Source organism: Haliotis rubra, unplaced genomic scaffold (genome assembly GCF_003918875.1).
Source record: "Haliotis rubra isolate DU_JTF1 unplaced genomic scaffold, ASM391887v1 Scf243, whole genome shotgun sequence".
NCBI classification, from domain to species: Eukaryota; Metazoa; Mollusca; class Gastropoda; order Lepetellida; family Haliotidae; genus Haliotis; species Haliotis rubra.
In genome coordinates this window covers 657,693-674,642 of record NW_025766481.1, presented here as the reverse complement: position 1 = coordinate 674,642, position 16,950 = coordinate 657,693, and the positions used below count along the sequence as shown (strand labels likewise).

At 45.7% G+C, this 16,950-nt stretch overlaps 1 protein-coding gene across 1 annotated transcript in view; it reads right to left on the bottom strand.

Annotated features, from left to right (window-relative positions):
- LOC124278894 (eukaryotic translation initiation factor 2A-like) overlaps positions 1 to 16,950 on the bottom strand; it is a 54,020-nt gene that overhangs the window by 26,107 nt on the left and 10,963 nt on the right. The window contains exons 7-9 of the mRNA XM_046714698.1: positions 14,652 to 14,752; positions 14,314 to 14,431; positions 8,705 to 8,815 (exon numbers count right to left, since the gene is read on the bottom strand). Coding sequence (XP_046570654.1) covers positions 8,705 to 8,815; positions 14,314 to 14,431; positions 14,652 to 14,752 — 330 coding nt within the window. The remainder of the gene's footprint in view (positions 1 to 8,704; positions 8,816 to 14,313; positions 14,432 to 14,651; positions 14,753 to 16,950) is intronic.

The following is a 16,950-nucleotide window of genomic DNA, read 5'->3' as shown; positions in this document are numbered from 1 at the left end:
ATACTGTAGCCCCATGGAGTTACTGACCTACTGGTGATGCAGAGAAGGTAATCATTTACCTCATACAACCAACTTCAGTTGCTGACGACATACTGTAGCCCCATGGAGTTACTGCCTACTAGTGATGGCAGAGAAGGTAATCATTTACATCATACAACCAACTTCAGTTGCTGACGACATACTGTAGCCCCATGGAGTTACTGACCTACTAGTGATGCAGAGAAGGTAATCATTTACCTCATACAACCAACTTCAGTTGCTGACGACATACTGTAGCCCCATGGAGTTACTGACCTACTGGTGATGCAGAGAAGGTAATCATTTACCTCATACAACCAACTTCAGTTGCTGGACGACATACTGTAGCCCCATGGAGTTACTGACCTACTAGTGATGCAGAGAAGGTAATCATTTACCTCATACAACCAACTTCAGTTGCTGACGACATACTGTAGCCCCATGGAGTTACTGACCTACTAGTGATGCAGAGAAGGTAATCATTTACATCATACAACCAACTTCAGTTGCTGACGACATACTGTAGCCCCATGGAGTTACTGACCTACTAGTGATGCAGAAGAATCATTTACCTCATAATCAACTTCACATCATACATACCAACTTCTAGTGATGCAGAGAAGGTAATCATTTACATCATACAACCAACTTCAGTTGCTGGGCAACATACTGTAGTGCAGTTACTGACCTACTAGTGATGCAGAGAAGGTAATCATTTACATCATACAACCAACTTCAGTTGCTGACGACATACTGTAGCCCCATGGAGTTACTGACCTACTAGTGATGCAGAGAAGGTAATCATTTACCTCATACAACCAACTTCAGTTGCTGACGACATACTGTAGCCCCATGGAGTTACTGACCTACTAGTGATGCAGAGAGGTAATCATTTACCTCATACAACCAACTTCAGTTGCTGACGACATACTGTAGCCCCATGGAGTTACTGACCTACTGGTGATGCAGAGAAGGTAATCATTTACCTCATACAACCAACTTCAGTTGCTGACGACATACTGTAGCCCCATGGAGTTACTGACCTACTAGTGATGCAGAGAAGGTAATCATTTACATCATACAACCAACTTCAGTTGCTGACGACATACTGTAGCCCCATGGAGTTACTGACCTACTGGTGATGCAGAGAAGGTAATCATTTACCTCATACAACCAACTTCAGTTGCTGACGACATACTGTAGCCCCATGGAGTTACTGACCTACTGGTGATGCAGAGAAGGTAATCATTTACCTCATACAACCAACTTCAGTTGCTGACTCCACATACTGTAGCCCCATGGAGTTACTGACCTACTAGTGATGCAGAGAAGGTAATCATTTACCTCATACAACCAACTTCAGTTGCTGACGACATACTGTAGCCCCATGGAGTTACTGACCTACTAGTGATGCAGAGAAGGTAATCATTTACATCATACAACCAACTTCAGTTGCTGACGACATACTGTAGCCCCATGGAGTTACTGACCTACTGGTGATGCAGAGAAGGTAATCATTTACATCATACAACCAACTTCAGTTGTTGACGACATACTGTAGCCCCATGGAGTTACTGACCTACTGGTGATGCAGAGAAGGTAATCATTTACATCATACAACCAACTTCAGTTGCTGACGACATACTGTAGCCCCATGGAGTTACTGACCTACTGGTGATGCAGAGAAGGTAATCATTTACATCATACAACCAACTTCAGTTGCTGACGACATACTGTAGCCCCATGGAGTTACTGACCTACTGGTGATGCAGAGAAGGTAATCATTTACCCTCATACAACCAACTTCAGTTGCTGGACGACATACTGTAGCCCCCATGGAGTTACTGACCTACTGGTGATGCAGAGAAGGTAATCATTTACATCATACAACCAACTTCAGTTGCTGACGACATACTGTAGCCCCATGGAGTTACTGACCTACTGGTGATGCAGAGAAGGTAATCATTTACCTCATACAACCAACTTCAGTTGCTGACGACATACTGTAGCCCCATGGAGTTACTGACCTACTGGTGATGCAGAGAAGGTAATCATTTACCTCATACAACCAACTTCAGTTGCTGACGACATACTGTAGCCCCATGGAGTTACTGACCTACTGGTGATGCAGAGAAGGTAATCATTTACCTCTGTGTAGCAATCATAAACCATACAGGACATCATACAGGCTGTTGACAGATATCAGAGGAGAGGTGTTCGTAGTACAGCCTCGACGGGACAACTGAACCACTACAGGAAGCAATGAGATGGGCCGCAGGGATCACACTACTGGTAATGACAGCAGAATTTAACCAAACCTGCAGAGGTTTTCAATTCTTTGAAGAGAGTCGTCCTTGGGGTACATATTATGCATTTTCCGGCTGAAAAATGTCCTGTGACAGTTGTATCAATGTTTTTTGAATAAAAAGATTGTACAATAAATAAACTCTTTTATTTATTATACGGACCCTACCTCACGGAGTTACCTCCCTTAGCGCATGCGCACCAACTGGGTAGGCTCCTAGACCCGTATCATCATTCCTTCTGCTGAATTCTTATCAGTGAACAGAATTGGGAGGTGGAGGCCCTACCCCAAGGACTACTCTTCAAAGAATTGAAAACCTCTGCAGGTTTGGTTAATTTTTCAGAGAGATCGCCCTTGGGGTACATATTATGCATAAACACAGACTCCCAAAGACCGGAGGCCAGGAGGAGGGAATTCTGTCCAAGCACACCTCAAAATATAGCCATCGTATCATGGAAAAAAATTGAACAGACGCCATAACACTCACCTGTCACTGACCCAGTTTCGCCTCAGCAGAGGCATTATGGGAGGGGAACTGACAGGAGGATTTGTGCTCAAAGATCGACCTCTAGCATAATGAGACATTGCACGTAGTGCTTAATATCAACGAAATCCGACCCACTCAAGTGGCTTCTTTCATGAGAGCACCGTAGGGGAAAACAAAAATACCACTCACTAACGATACAGTAACTCCGTAGAGAATCGAAGGGGTACAGGTTCTCTGAGAGTGAGCTCACATTAGCAGACATGTCAATAATGGAATCTTATTGTACAGTAGCGCCAAAACAAACCAATAAACCAAGACTCACTCGGTCAGGGTGGCAGGACACTGTCCACTGGAGAGAACAGTACGGCCAAAAGTTTGCAACGATTACGGGAATGCGATCGAGCTGATAATGGCGATAAACGCGCTTTACCTTGGCTCCAAATAGCGGCGGAGCAGATCTCTTCAATGGGGAGTGCCGATGCAAAAGCTTTTGATGCGGCTACTGCCCTGACCGAGTGAGCCTTCAACCCTCAGGGGAGGCTTGCCCCTTAGCCTGATAAGCTGCACAAATACACGATACTAGCCAGCTTGCGACAAAGTCTGCTTGCTCGCTGGCAGACCAGCCTTCCCGCCACCGTAACAACAGAACAGCTGGGTACCCGTAAGGATCCCCTGCGCTCGTTTGAGATAGACTTTGAGCGCCTTGGACATCCAACGGGTGAGTGCTCAGAGGAGTGGTCCCCGATGTGGAAGGCTGGGTAAGAGTAGGAAGTTCGATAGGAGCTGTCACATCGAAAGCTGGATCGACCTTCGGGTCGGGTAAGTATCTGGGAGGCTAATACTGACACGATCCGCGGTGAAACACAGTCAGCTACCGGTCGGACGACATAGCATGTAAATCAAACCCTTCACCAGATGTTACCGCCACCAGAAAACAGCTTTCCAGGTCAACAACTGAAATGGAAATAGCCGGATAGGTGTGAGAAAGTGGGACCGACAGCCAATCGAGCACGATCGACAAATCCTTAAGGTGGACTGGTTCGCCTGAGCAGGTCGAATCCGTTCACCAGCCGCAGAAAGCGCTTGTACGAGAGGGTGCTGCCCCAGAAGAGCACCATCGACAGGGTGTGAAAAATGGAAATAGCGGTGAGTAGCGCGGCTGAATGGTCGGGCCGCCAGGCCTTTCCAAACGAGCTTGCAAAACTCAATACTGGACTAAATCCGCGAGAAAAGGGATCTGCAATCCCTATTCTGAACACCAGCGCATAGCCGGAACCACCTATCCTCGCATACTGAACGCTTATCGAATCCCCTCCGAAGCCAGAATTGTGTCTGCAACTGCTGCAGGAATTCCGCGCGCTCGAGGTTAGACCTGACAGAGGCCAAGCCACCCACTGAATCCGGTGGATTTGGGTGGGCCCGCTCTGAGTGAGAATGTCCGGGTCGCAAAGGTAATAGAACAGGAGGCTGAGCCAGAAACCTGAGAATTACCGAAACCAGCCCTGTGACGGCCAAAGCGGTGCCAGTAGCACAAGTAGCCGAGCTGGCTGGGTGGACAGCTGTGAAAGGACACGGGAATGAGTGGTAATGGCGGAACGCCCAGAGCACTTTTGCCCGTCTAATCCAGCAGGAAGGCGCGGCAGCCAACGCCCTGGGTCCGTATCCGAGAGCAGAACATCGGTGTCTGATGCCCCGCCGACGCAAACAGATCCACCTCGAATCGACCCGTACAACTGGGAGATTACTGTGAATATCTGCCTGTCGAGCATCCACTTCGTCAAGGGCCAGGATCCGGCGAGAGCCGCGATCTGCTCGCGACGCTTCTCCAGCCCCGGAGATAAACAGGGAGTACCTGACAATCGTGATTGGTCGCCTCCAGAGGAGAAAGTCCACGCTTCCCGGAGGAACGCTGGGGACACCGCGCCTCCCTGCTTCAGGATGTACGACATGGCCGTCTGGTTGTCTAACTGAAGACGGACTACCTGGCCACGGACATGCTCTGAAGCGCCAATACCAACCGCACAGCTCTCAGTTCCAACACGCTGATGTGAAGGTGAGCTTCGCTTCGACCAGAGTCCGGAAGCCGACAGACTGCCCAGAACGCCCCAGCCTGTGAGGGACGATCTGTCTGAACTGTGAGAGCTGGCGTCGGGATTTCCAAGGGGAACCCCCTGGTGAGATTCCCCGACATTTGTCCACCACTGAAGGTGAGGTGTCAACCACTTTCGGGGACTGTGAGACTGCGCTTCCAGATCCTCCGTGTGAGTCCACAGCCGAGCCAAAGCTTGCTGTATGGGACGATCCTCAACCGCCCGCCACACTACAGAGATCGCCGCCGCCATATGGCTCCAGTAGACGGAGCCAAGTCCGTGCTGGTGCCTGGGGCTGGGAGAGGAATGAAGAGACCATCTCCCTACTCTGGTGACCCGGTCGGGCGACAAGGAAACGAGATCCTTGTTCGTTTGGAATCGCTCAAGAAAACCAAGTCCTGGGTGGGTACCAGGTGGATTTCTTGAGGTTGATGATCCACCCCAGTCGAGTTAGAATGTCTATCACTGTGTGAGTAGCATCTTGACTGCTGGCTGTGTTAGTGCTCGAGCAACCAGTCGTCTAGGTAAGGGTAACAACGCTTTCCTTTGGCGCAGCGAGCTAGGGTAGCTGGGACTAACATGAGCTTGGTGAACACCCTTGGGGCAGTCGATATGCCGAAGGGGAGCACCCTGAATTGGTAATACATCCCGGTCGTAAGAGAACCGAAGGTACTGCTTGAACGATGGATGTATGGAATACATGCAGATACGCGCATCCTTTAGGTCGATTGACGTGAGCCAATCGCCGGGCTGAACAGATGAGATCACCGGCGCAGTGTCTCCATCTTGAAGGATGGTACTTCGAGCATGCGATTCAACCCCTTGAGGTTGAGAATCGGACGAAACCCGCCGTCTTTCTTCGACGCAGGAAGTACGTGGAAATAAATCCCGCCTGTTCCTCTCCTCCCGGTGGAATGCGCTTCGATTGGGACTTGTCCAGCAGAGCCTGAACCGTCACAGCAATATGTCCCCTGGCTTGACATGACGGCACCGAGTGCGACGTATGCCGTGAAGTCGGGCGACCTCGGCTTCCACAGTGGGAGATGGCCTATGCTGACCGTGGCCAGCACCCAAAAGCGTTGTTGGTAGCCTTCTCCCATTCCGCAGGAATAGAGAGAGGCGGCCTCCCACTGGGATATGGGGTAGGGAGGCGTGTAGACCCGAGTAGCGGAGCTGACTGGGCGCGGACACATGGCTTGAGCGGCAGCCTGATGGGTTAACGGGAGGTCGGGCAGACCTCCCGCGCCCGAAAAGGCTGGGAGCTAGTCGAGGACTGCCTCTTGCCCCTACCCTTGGCGGACCTGTTCCTCCGCCTACCCCTACCAAGCGGCCGGCCAGCCGGGCAGACTCGGGTGTAGGCTGCACCCCGGCGGAGGAAGGTGGCACGGGCGCGGGGCGAGACACCGCTGGTGCTCCAACAAGGCCTTAGAGTCCTTGAAGGAGGTAGCTGCAGCCGCAGCCTCCGTATGACCTGCTGGGCCCCTGGAAAGAGGGTCGCCCCAGACGGAAAGGGAGGGCCAGCAAGGTCTGCTGTGTTGCTGCCGAGTACCTAGGCGCCGACAGCCACAGCCTGGGCGCATCCCCATGACTGCGCGCATCACCGCCGACGCGAAAGCAGACCGCGAAAGAGTCGCGCGCGGTGAGCCTGCACTTCCAAAGCTGACGGAGCAGCCACGACATCGCGGCGCCACGCCGCCAGCATGCCCTCGCCTTCCAGGGCCGACCTCTGAACCGAGGAGAGGTAGGCCTCATGGACCACCACGCACCTGCTGCATCAGCGTTCCGCAGACCTCCTCAGAACCGGTGCCGCGTGCGCAGGGGATACCAGCTGAGGGCAAAAGGTGGAGTTAGGGCCTTGCCGAGCAGCCGGAGCTGCTCCGGAGGAAGCCGAGCCTCCCCAGGGCGACGGAAGTGAAAACACATTCGTCAACAATTGGTACAACGAACAGGGAATCCTCCCCAAGCTGGTAGCGCCGCGACGAAGTTCAGGTAAGTCAAACCTTACTCAGGCACCAGACAAGAGGGGATCGACCACGCCCGAGACCAACGATGGCAGAATGCGAGCTGCGCCTGTGAGGGTTGCCTAGGGGCAAACGCCTTCGCCAGGCAAGCGGAACTCAGTCGAGTCCACGCAACCAGCAGGCACCGCTGCCTGGGGTAGGCCCTCGGCAATTCTCTGCCGGACCTCTCGCGAAGGCCGGCAAAACGGAAGCCGCCAGTCATGCTCCTCGACCTCCCTAAGCTCCATTGCCTCGGCGTCCGAGCCCGAAGTCAGAGGCTGGGTCTCCTCCGTAAGAGGACCCTAACCCCGACCCGGTGGACTGCCTAACGCTAGGAACCACAGGAAGGGAAGAACAGACAGACTGCTCCACGCCAGCGCAGCCGGCGCGTGCGTGGACCCGGTCCCGGTGACGCTGGAGGCAGGCCAGGCAGAACTGGTGCCTCCGCTCTCATGGGGCGGTGTGCGCAAGGACCGGAATACCAGGAATACTCAACGGCCCTCGCTACGAGCCCGAGAGGGGACTGGGAGCACCTCCCTCTCGGAGCAGCCGAGGCAACCGGATCTACCAGAGGCAACGGATCTACAGACGCCGAGGCCGATCGATCGAGCCGAGCCCGGCGATCCCACCCCGGACTTCTTCCGCCGTCCGGAGTGGGTGAGGAACTCCTGCCGGAGACCTCCAACCGACTCACGAACGGCGACTTCATCGAGTCCATCTGCTGGAAACATAGACTCCATCAGTGACATGTCCACTCTGCTGGAGAGGGGAAGGGCTGGATTTTTTCCCTTTTTGAACATAGACTCGCCAGGTCCCCTCCCCTCCACGATTTCGCATAGAACAAGGTGTCGGCAGCCCGCCTCTTCTGGGCCCGGGGAAAAGGCCAGACAAATAGTGCAGGAGTCAGCCTCATGGCCTGTTTTCCAGACAGGCCACGCGAACTGGTATGACTGTCGGCCCGGGGGATACTCCCCTCACAGACCGAACAGCATGAAAAGGCCTGAAACAAACACGCAAACATGTTAGTTAACGGCGGCCAGCAGCATATAAACACGTAGAAAACATTGAAAAACTACGTGAAGGTTACCACGGAAAGTAATAGTTGGTTTTAATAATGCCAATATTACGACCATTACATGGCACGCTAAACTTCCCGCCATGGCAGAGCAACACGGCGTAACCACGGAAAGTTCGGCGTATTTTGTATTAATACAAAGTCACAATTATGAAACAACCAACTGTAAAGCTTTACTGTTCCTTGTTTTAGGCAAATAAAGACCATACATACAGGTGGTGTCTCAGACATAGCTTTCTTAGTAGCTTTCAGCGCTGTCCGGCTCATGAAGTGCGTTCTATAAACACGTCTGTTCACGGCAGTGACAGCAGAAGGAATGATGATACGGGTCTAGGAGCCTACCCAGTTGGTGCGCATGCTCTAAGGGAGGTAACTCCGTGAGGTAGGGTCCGTATAATAAATAAAAGAGTTTATTTATTGTACAATCTTTTTATTCAAAAAACATTGATACAACTGTCACAGGACATTTTTCAGCCGGAAAATGCATAATATGTACCCCAAGGACGATCTCTCTGAAAAAGAATCATGTTCTTTTCACAAACAGGGCAGCATCACTTGTATTGGCAAAAACAAGAACCCTTACATATTTCCCTCATGTGCAAGAACAGTTGGCGGAGGTGATGCTACCTCGTCTGAGGATGGCCAAGAGTAGTCCTGACTGGGTTATCTCCCTTCCACTGAACACTGACTATGCTGGAAACAAATGGCTTGCTCAGCCCTTAGCCTTACTCAGAGGGACCAAGCAGCTCTCTCCTTTAATGCTGATGTAGTGCAAGCCCTGTTCCCCGTAGTAGGAAGAGTCAGACACCTCTGTGGACGTCAGGATCAAAACAGCTGTGCCTGCAACATGTAACATGATTACCAGATTAACTCTTAAGAACTACTGCACATTATCAACAATGATGATATTTCTTAGGATACTCTCTGCCTAGTGATCCTCCAAATGCTATCTGTAGGGGTTATCTCCCATAATGGAAAGGCAGAAAAAAACTCATAATTTTTACAAGTAAAGGAATTCTGTGATTTCTGTGGGATAGACAGGTGGGCCTTCGCCTCAAGTATCATAGATGTTGAAGAGTTATTGTCACTGTTGATACTGTCCAAAATTCTTGCCAAATCCCACATGAGGCTTGGTGGGCCCAGAGTACCTCCAATCTATGTGAGGAAGACGTCCAAAAAACACAAGTCTAAATGTTAACTGATCAATACAAATAGACCTGCGTTTCGTTGATGTGACAACACTTGAGTACCCATCCTGCTTCTGTACCTACTATGATGGTGGAGTGTAACATCATCTGGTTAACAATACTTCTGAAGACATCACTTCTGGTATACAGTCAGGCCGCGGTAATCCGGTCCTCGTTAATCCGATTCCACCGACTTCCGAACGCTACTCACCGGGCACCAAATCATCTCCCTATATATTGTATATAATTGACACCTCGTTAGTCCGGTGATTCAGTTTCCGCCTCCGAACGCTGGTCAGTCGGAACGGATTGGACTAATTAAGTTGTAAACAGCTGCGTTAATCCGAACGATTGAAGTTGACCGCGCTGCTGACTTGTCCACTCAAAGTGACACGTTGTTTGTTTAGCGACTTAGCGACTCATCCCTTTAATCCCTTTATCATAAGTGATAGGGAAATTTTGACGAACACGCTGTTTTGGGAAAGACTTCAATCCAGAAATATATGCTCGGTACCGAATTAAAATTATAAACTATTTTTCGCAATGTTATTGAAAACGATTCTCGGACACATGCTTCGGCAGCGGGTCCACAGTAACATTGTCAAAGAGCAAAGTTACGATGTAAATTGAATAAACTAATAGGTAGCGATTTCTTGCTTAATATGTTCAAAATAGCATTATTTTACCCAAAACTTTCGTCCTAAATCTAAAAGTTTTCGCTTTTGAGGACGATATCCATTGCTGTGATATGATTGGCTGCCTTAGGTCACGTGGTTCTGATTTTGACCAATCACTTACCCTTATAGCAGACTGTAGCTTAAAAGCGCCATTAGAAACAAATATTTATCCAATAAAATCGCTTCTTACAACTGTGAAAATACTCTCGGCAAGGGTTCAGTGATGTTGTTGATGTTCAGAACTTTTCGAACGATACCTGACATCAAACGATTCGCCTCCCATGTTATTCATAATGACGCCAAAACGGAGGAGGTATTTTCGTTGTTATGTCATGTTACCGGTAGCGGAAAGCCACTGATATCAGGAAATAGGCAACCATACATATTATTTAAGAAATCTTTTATAATAATTTTCTGATGACGTAAAAATGAAAATATAAAAGAAAAAGGCACTGGCATGTTATGACATGTCACAAATGGAAAAAAATCGGCATAGTTTTTGAATAACATTATAAAAATAAACTTCATATTTATCAACAGTAGGATTATAATTTCCTTCATAAACATAGGCTTCATCTATGACCTCAGAGTCTCGATAGTAAGGAAAGATATCAAGGGGAAGTAACTCGGTGCATATACTGTGGTTTCAGCAGTACGAACGTTTCACTATCCGAACGTTTTTTTTTAAAAACCAAAGTGTTCGTATTAACGAGGTCTGACTGTATATCTTGTATACTCAATTGTGAAACGAAGTGGTATAACTGACTGGATATAGCCCGCTTCTTATTTCAGTTGTAGTCTACTGTTTGAGGCGTTAGACTCACTTAATGCAGCAAGAAGTGTTTCCAGGTTCACATTAACCAACCTCATGTCTTTGCTGAAAAGTAACTCATGCCCAGTGACTTGTACCGGGAGTTGTTAAACGTCAAACTCGGTGTAAACATAGCTTCTCCATCAGGCACCTAACCACTCCCAAACCTTTTCTACCCAAAGAAGGAAAGGGCAGACTGAGTGACAACCATCCAGTATGGATGCCATCTGAAAGTTGGGAGGTCATCCCAGTGGAGGATCTTCAGATCAATCATCCTGAGGTCTGTTGAACCCTCCTTGGGGAACAGGAATACTTAGAGAAGAACCCTGGTCAGTGATCTGAAGATTCCAAGTTGTTGACAGCTTTCATGTTTAAAAGCTTGTATATTATCTCTCGTCGCTATTGAAAGCTTCCCAAGCAGGTACTGCTAGAGCTGATCCATTTATAACTGTGTGGGTGTCCCATTATATGATCAGCAGGTCTCAGCAACTCTTGGTGCTCAGGCTGCCTGTGTCGCTAGAGTCATGGTCCATAACTTGAGCATCTGGGTAGACCTCAGCTGAAGTGCCTCAAGTCTAGCTCTTTTCTGTGGAGTATATAGATCATGCTTACGGGGTCTATTTTGTGATAATGCTGAGACCTGATCTGCAAGACCCTTGATGAGATCTCCAAAAGGGTTCTAGGCCTCAGATAAAGCCTCCTCTGGGATGAACTTTGGTTTAACTCTTCTGGACAGATGGGATGTGTCTAGATCCGACAGGGCAAGGGGGACATCCAGCTTAATCCACTTTGCAGGCTGGAGTTATAGAACATATTTTTGTTAATGCTGCTGGTGACAGGGAATTTTTTTGTGTCTGATGGGAAGTACCCTTAGATTTACCAATGTTTACAAAAGAAGAGAAAGAGTAACCTTTGTTTACAAAACAAGAGACAATACATATACTGACTGACTGACTGAGTTTGGTTTTACGCATTTTAGCAAAATTTTCAGAGAACACTTGGAGGACCACTAGAACGATACACAAACATACATAAAGCTCAGACTGACAGACTGACTGAGTTTGGTTTTTACGCCGCTTTTAGCAATATTCCAGCAACATCATGGCGGGGGACACCAGAAATGGGCTTCACACATTGTACCCATGTGGGGATTCGAACCCGGGTCTTCGGCGTGACGAGCCAACGCTTTAACCACTAGGCTACCCCACCACCCCACATGCATACATATAAGCTACAGGAATAACCATGAGGTTTTGCTGTGCTTTCATTTGGGGAGATAACTCCCGTGGACAGCACTTGGAGGACCACTAGAAAGAAAGACAATACAAAAAACAGGACTTTTTTCAAGCTCAGTCTGTGGATTCAGAAAAATGTTTCAGAAAAAAGGCAATGAAGTGTTGGCAGGACATATTCATAAGAACTATACATATTCAGCGTTGGGTAAATCTCATGGAACTGGTCCAGGTGGAACTAGAATGTATACAATGGTGAAGGTCAAGTATAACTCAGTTCAGTGATGAGAGAAATTACACTACTCAGTTCAGTGATGAGAGAAATTACTCTACTCAGTTCAGTGATGAGAGAAATTACCCTACTCAGTTCAGTGATGAGAGAAATTACTCCTACTCAGTTCAGTGATGAGAGAAATTACTCTACTCAGTTCAGTGATGAGAGAAATTACTCTACTCAGTTCAGTGATGAGAGGAATTACTCTACTCAGTTCAGTGATGAGAGAAATTACTTCAGTGATGAGAGGAATTACTCTCTCAGTTCAGTGATGAGAGGAATTACTCCCACTCAGTTCAGTGATGAGAGAAATTACTCTACTCAGTTCAGTGATGAGAGGAATTACTCTACTCAGTTCAGTGATGAGAGAATTACTCTACTCAGTTCAGTGATGAGAGAAATTACCTACTCAGTTCAGTGATGAGAGAAATTACTCTACTCAGTTCAGTGATGAGAGAAATTACCTCTACTCAGTTCAGTGATGAGAGAAATTACTCCTACTCAGTTCAGTGATGAGAGAAATTACCCTACTCAGTTCAGTGATGAGAGAAATTACTCCACTCAGTTCAGTGATGAGAGAAATTACTCCTACTCAGTTCAGTGATGAGAGAAATTACTCTACTCAGTTCAGTGATGAGAGAAATTACTCTACTCAGTTCAGTGATGAGAGAAATTACTGATGAGACTCACCCAGTTCAGTGATGAGAGAAATTACCCTACTCAGTTCAGTGATGAGAGAAATTACTCTACTCAGTTCAGTGATGAGAGAAATTACTCTACTCAGTTCAGTGATGAGAGAAATTACTCTACTCAGTTCAGTGATGAGAGAAATTACTCTACTCAGTTCAGTGATGAGAGAAATTACTCTACTCAGTTCAGTGATGAGAGAAATTACTCTACTCAGTTCAGTGATGAGAGAAATTACTCTACTCAGTTCAGTGATGAGAGAAATTACTCTACTCAGTTCAGTGATGTCAGAAATTACTCTACTCAGTTCAGTGATGAGAGAAATTACTCTACTCAGTTCAGTGATGAGAGAAATTACTCTACTCAGTTCAGTGATGAGAGAAATTACCCTACAGTTCAGTGATGAGAGAAATTACCCTACTCAGTTCAGTGATGAGAGAAATTACCCTACTCAGTTCAGTGATGAGAGGAATTACTCTACTCAGTTCAGTGATGAGAGAAATTACCCTACTCAGTTCAGTGATGAGAGGAATTACTCTACTCAGTTCAGTGATGAGAGAAATTACCCTACTCAGTTCAGTGATGAGAGAAATTACCCTACTCAGTTCAGTGATGAGAGAAATTACCCTACTCAGTTCAGTGATGAGAGGAATTACTCTACTCAGTTCAGTGATGAGAGAAATTACCCTACTCAGTTCAGTGATGAGAGAAATTACCCTACTCAGTTCAGTGATGAGAGAAATTACCCTACTCAGTTCAGTGATGAGAGAAATTACCCTACTCAGTTCAGTGATGAGAGAAATTACCCTACTCAGTTCAGTGATGAGAGAAATTACTCTACTCAGTTCAGTGATGAGGAGAATTACTCCACTCAGTTCAGTGATGAGAGAAATTACTCTACTCAGTTCAGTGATGAGAGAAATTACCCTACTCAGTTCAGTGATGAGAGAAATTACTCTACTCAGTTCAGTGATGAGAGAAATTACTCTCACTCAGTTCACAGTTCAGTGATGAGAAATTACCCTACTCAGTTCAGTGATGAGAGGAATTACTCTACTCAGTTCAGTGATGAGAGAAATTACCCTACAGTTCAGTGATGAGAGAAATTACCCTACACAGTTCAGTGATGAGAGAAATTACCCTACTCAGTTCAGTGATGAGAGAAATTACTCTACTCAGTTCAGTGATGAGAGAAATTACTCTACTCAGTTCAGTGATGAGAGAAATTACTCTACTCAGTTCAGTGATGAGAGAAATTACCCGACTCAGTTCAGTGATGAGAGGAATTACTCTACTCAGTTCAGTGATGAGAGAAATTACCCTACTCAGTTCAGTGATGAGAGAAATTACCCTACTCAGTTCAGTGATGAGAGAAATTACTCTACTCAGTTCAGTGATGAGAGGAATTACCCTACTCAGTTCAGTGATGAGAGAAATTACCCTACTCAGTTCATTGATGAGAGAAATTACCCTGTTTGTTCCAGACCATGTTGATACGCTCGGCCTTGAAGAAGCTCTTGTTGGCCAGAGCAGCAGATGGACCTCCAAAGTTTGGGTACTGGTATACACGCACAAATGATGGCTGACCCTGCAGGGAAATCAATGTTTCAGTATATTCCAACACAATATCAGCCTTGCATCATTACTGTAGTCAACATAACCTGTCACTCATTCTTCAGAGAATGAAAACAACACACCATTTTGCCTGATTAAGGACACCATGTAAGATTCATTACAGGCTAACTAATACAGTGAAACACATTGCTGGATGACTTTTGTGGTTGTTCTTTACTGTGGGTTGTTCTCACCTTGGCTCCGGGAACATAGGCAGACAGTATGTAAGGGGCAGGACACGGTGCCAGCTCAAACTCCGATACTTTCTGTAAATGTAGCTTTGTCTTGATGTTTTCTGAAGAAAACATATACCGATATTAACAGTAATATTGAGCAAGGCTCCACAAACACAACCCCTGCATGTGTTTCAATGGCTGCTTTCCTTCACTGCAAAACAGTTGGCGCGGTCAATGTTTCCATCAAAATGTCTCATGCTAATCAAGCCTTACGATCTGTGTGAATCTGTGCCTAGCATTGTAATTGAATGAATTCAAAACGCACTTCAGTCGGCACTCAATACCATCCTAATACAGCCAAATGGCAAAGGGAGAACAGCAAGATTTTATTTATGAATACACAATGCCATTTAGGAAATGGGTCAAATGTAACATATGTCATATTTGGGATTGAGATTTCGTAGTAAAGTACAGATTCTAGTACGTTTTGGGGGTTGAGTCCCATCCGCAGAAGCCGCGTTGGTAGAGCGGGTTAGGCAGCCGACTTTGTGTGCTGGCGATTAGATGCCTGACTCTGAGGGTGTAGGTTCAAATCCTGGATGGGAGTCAAGCCAACAAAAGTACTACAATCTCTACTTTGCTAAGAAAGTGCAATCCCAAATATAACATATGTTACAAGATTTTATTTATTTTATATTTTCTCTTTGAGTTTGTGATATTTTTGTATATATTAGTACAGGAAACAATATTTTGTGTATCAACTCACCCAAAAAAGCATTATTTGATTATAATAAAAAACACTCACAAATGCATGTAGGTTCACTCATTTCTGTGCAACTAATATTATAGGCCATTCAAGAAGCTGTCCTACCTAAAAGGAATCTTAGCTATTTATGACTGCCATAACTGCTAAAAGTACTTTGAAACATTCCTAAACCAATCACAATTTTAACCTACACATGGCATAAATCTTGGGAACTAGACTTTTCAAATTCATTGATTATTTAGAGTGAGTGAGTGAGTATGGTTTTACGCCGTTTTTAGCAATATTCCAGCAATATCACGGCGGGGACACCAGAAATGGGCTTCACACAATGTGCCCATGTGGGGATGATTATTTAGAGTATTCCCTACATTGAAATGCATGCATTTATAAATTTTAATACATATTTCAAAAGGTTATCGATGAACTACTGAACAGTATTTGTTGATAAATGTTCATATGGTTTAAACATATTTATTTCATGAAAAAACAACAAATTTTCATAAACTGGATTGGTCAACAAGCTCAAAAGAATTTATATGAAGACCGCTCCAATATACATAGATGTATGAAACAGTATCATGAGAAGAAAAAATTGTAATGAAACCTGATGTTATGACATGTAGTAGACATGTTCATACTGTGAGGAATGCTGACAGTGATTCTTTCTTTCCAGAGGACTGTTCACCTTATTTTGTTGTTTTGTACAACTGATCAAAGATGGATATTGGTTTAAATAAAATTTTATTCCTAGAGAAACTGGTTTGGTAAACAAGCAGAACTCTGCTTATATCAATACCTCACCAGTACATATATCATTTAAACAAATACATAAGAACTGGATACAAAAAATGACAAATTAAATCATATATGTGCGTTGTAGGTGCTTATAAACCTTGAGCTTGCAGCTACACTTAGATGGATATTATTGAAAGGCTGTTGTCGAATAGACGAATGTAGCAAACTTTGAAGATTAAAATGTACATTTTGTAAAAGCAACATGATTCTGGAAAATGAAAATGTGACACAATCTACATGCCAATCTGAGCACCACTCCTTGATACCTGTGTCATTGAGTCTAAACAGTGCCATAATGTACTTTGTTCAGATCATCTGGAGCAGGCAGCAGACACCACTTCCATAGACAAGGTACATACCCTTCAGGCATGTTGAGTTAAATCTAACAACCATGACCACAATATATAGAAGTGATACAGTTAACACTGACAGTATTATACTAATGCACACAAAACTAACATTATTATATTTCAGATCAAGGAATAGAAGCGATGCTTTTCATACAAAAATATCACTGAAGTTTTCTGTTATTACTACTATTATATAAATGACAAAATACAGACAGTTTATGCTTATGCTTGTTTACGGGTTCCTTTCTTTGGAAATAAATATGTTTAAATCATACAGACAGTGCACAACAGATATCAACACTGTTCACAACAGATATCAACACTGTTCACAACAGATATCAACACTGTTCACAACAGATATCAACACTGTTCACAACAGATATCAACACTGTTCACAACAGATATA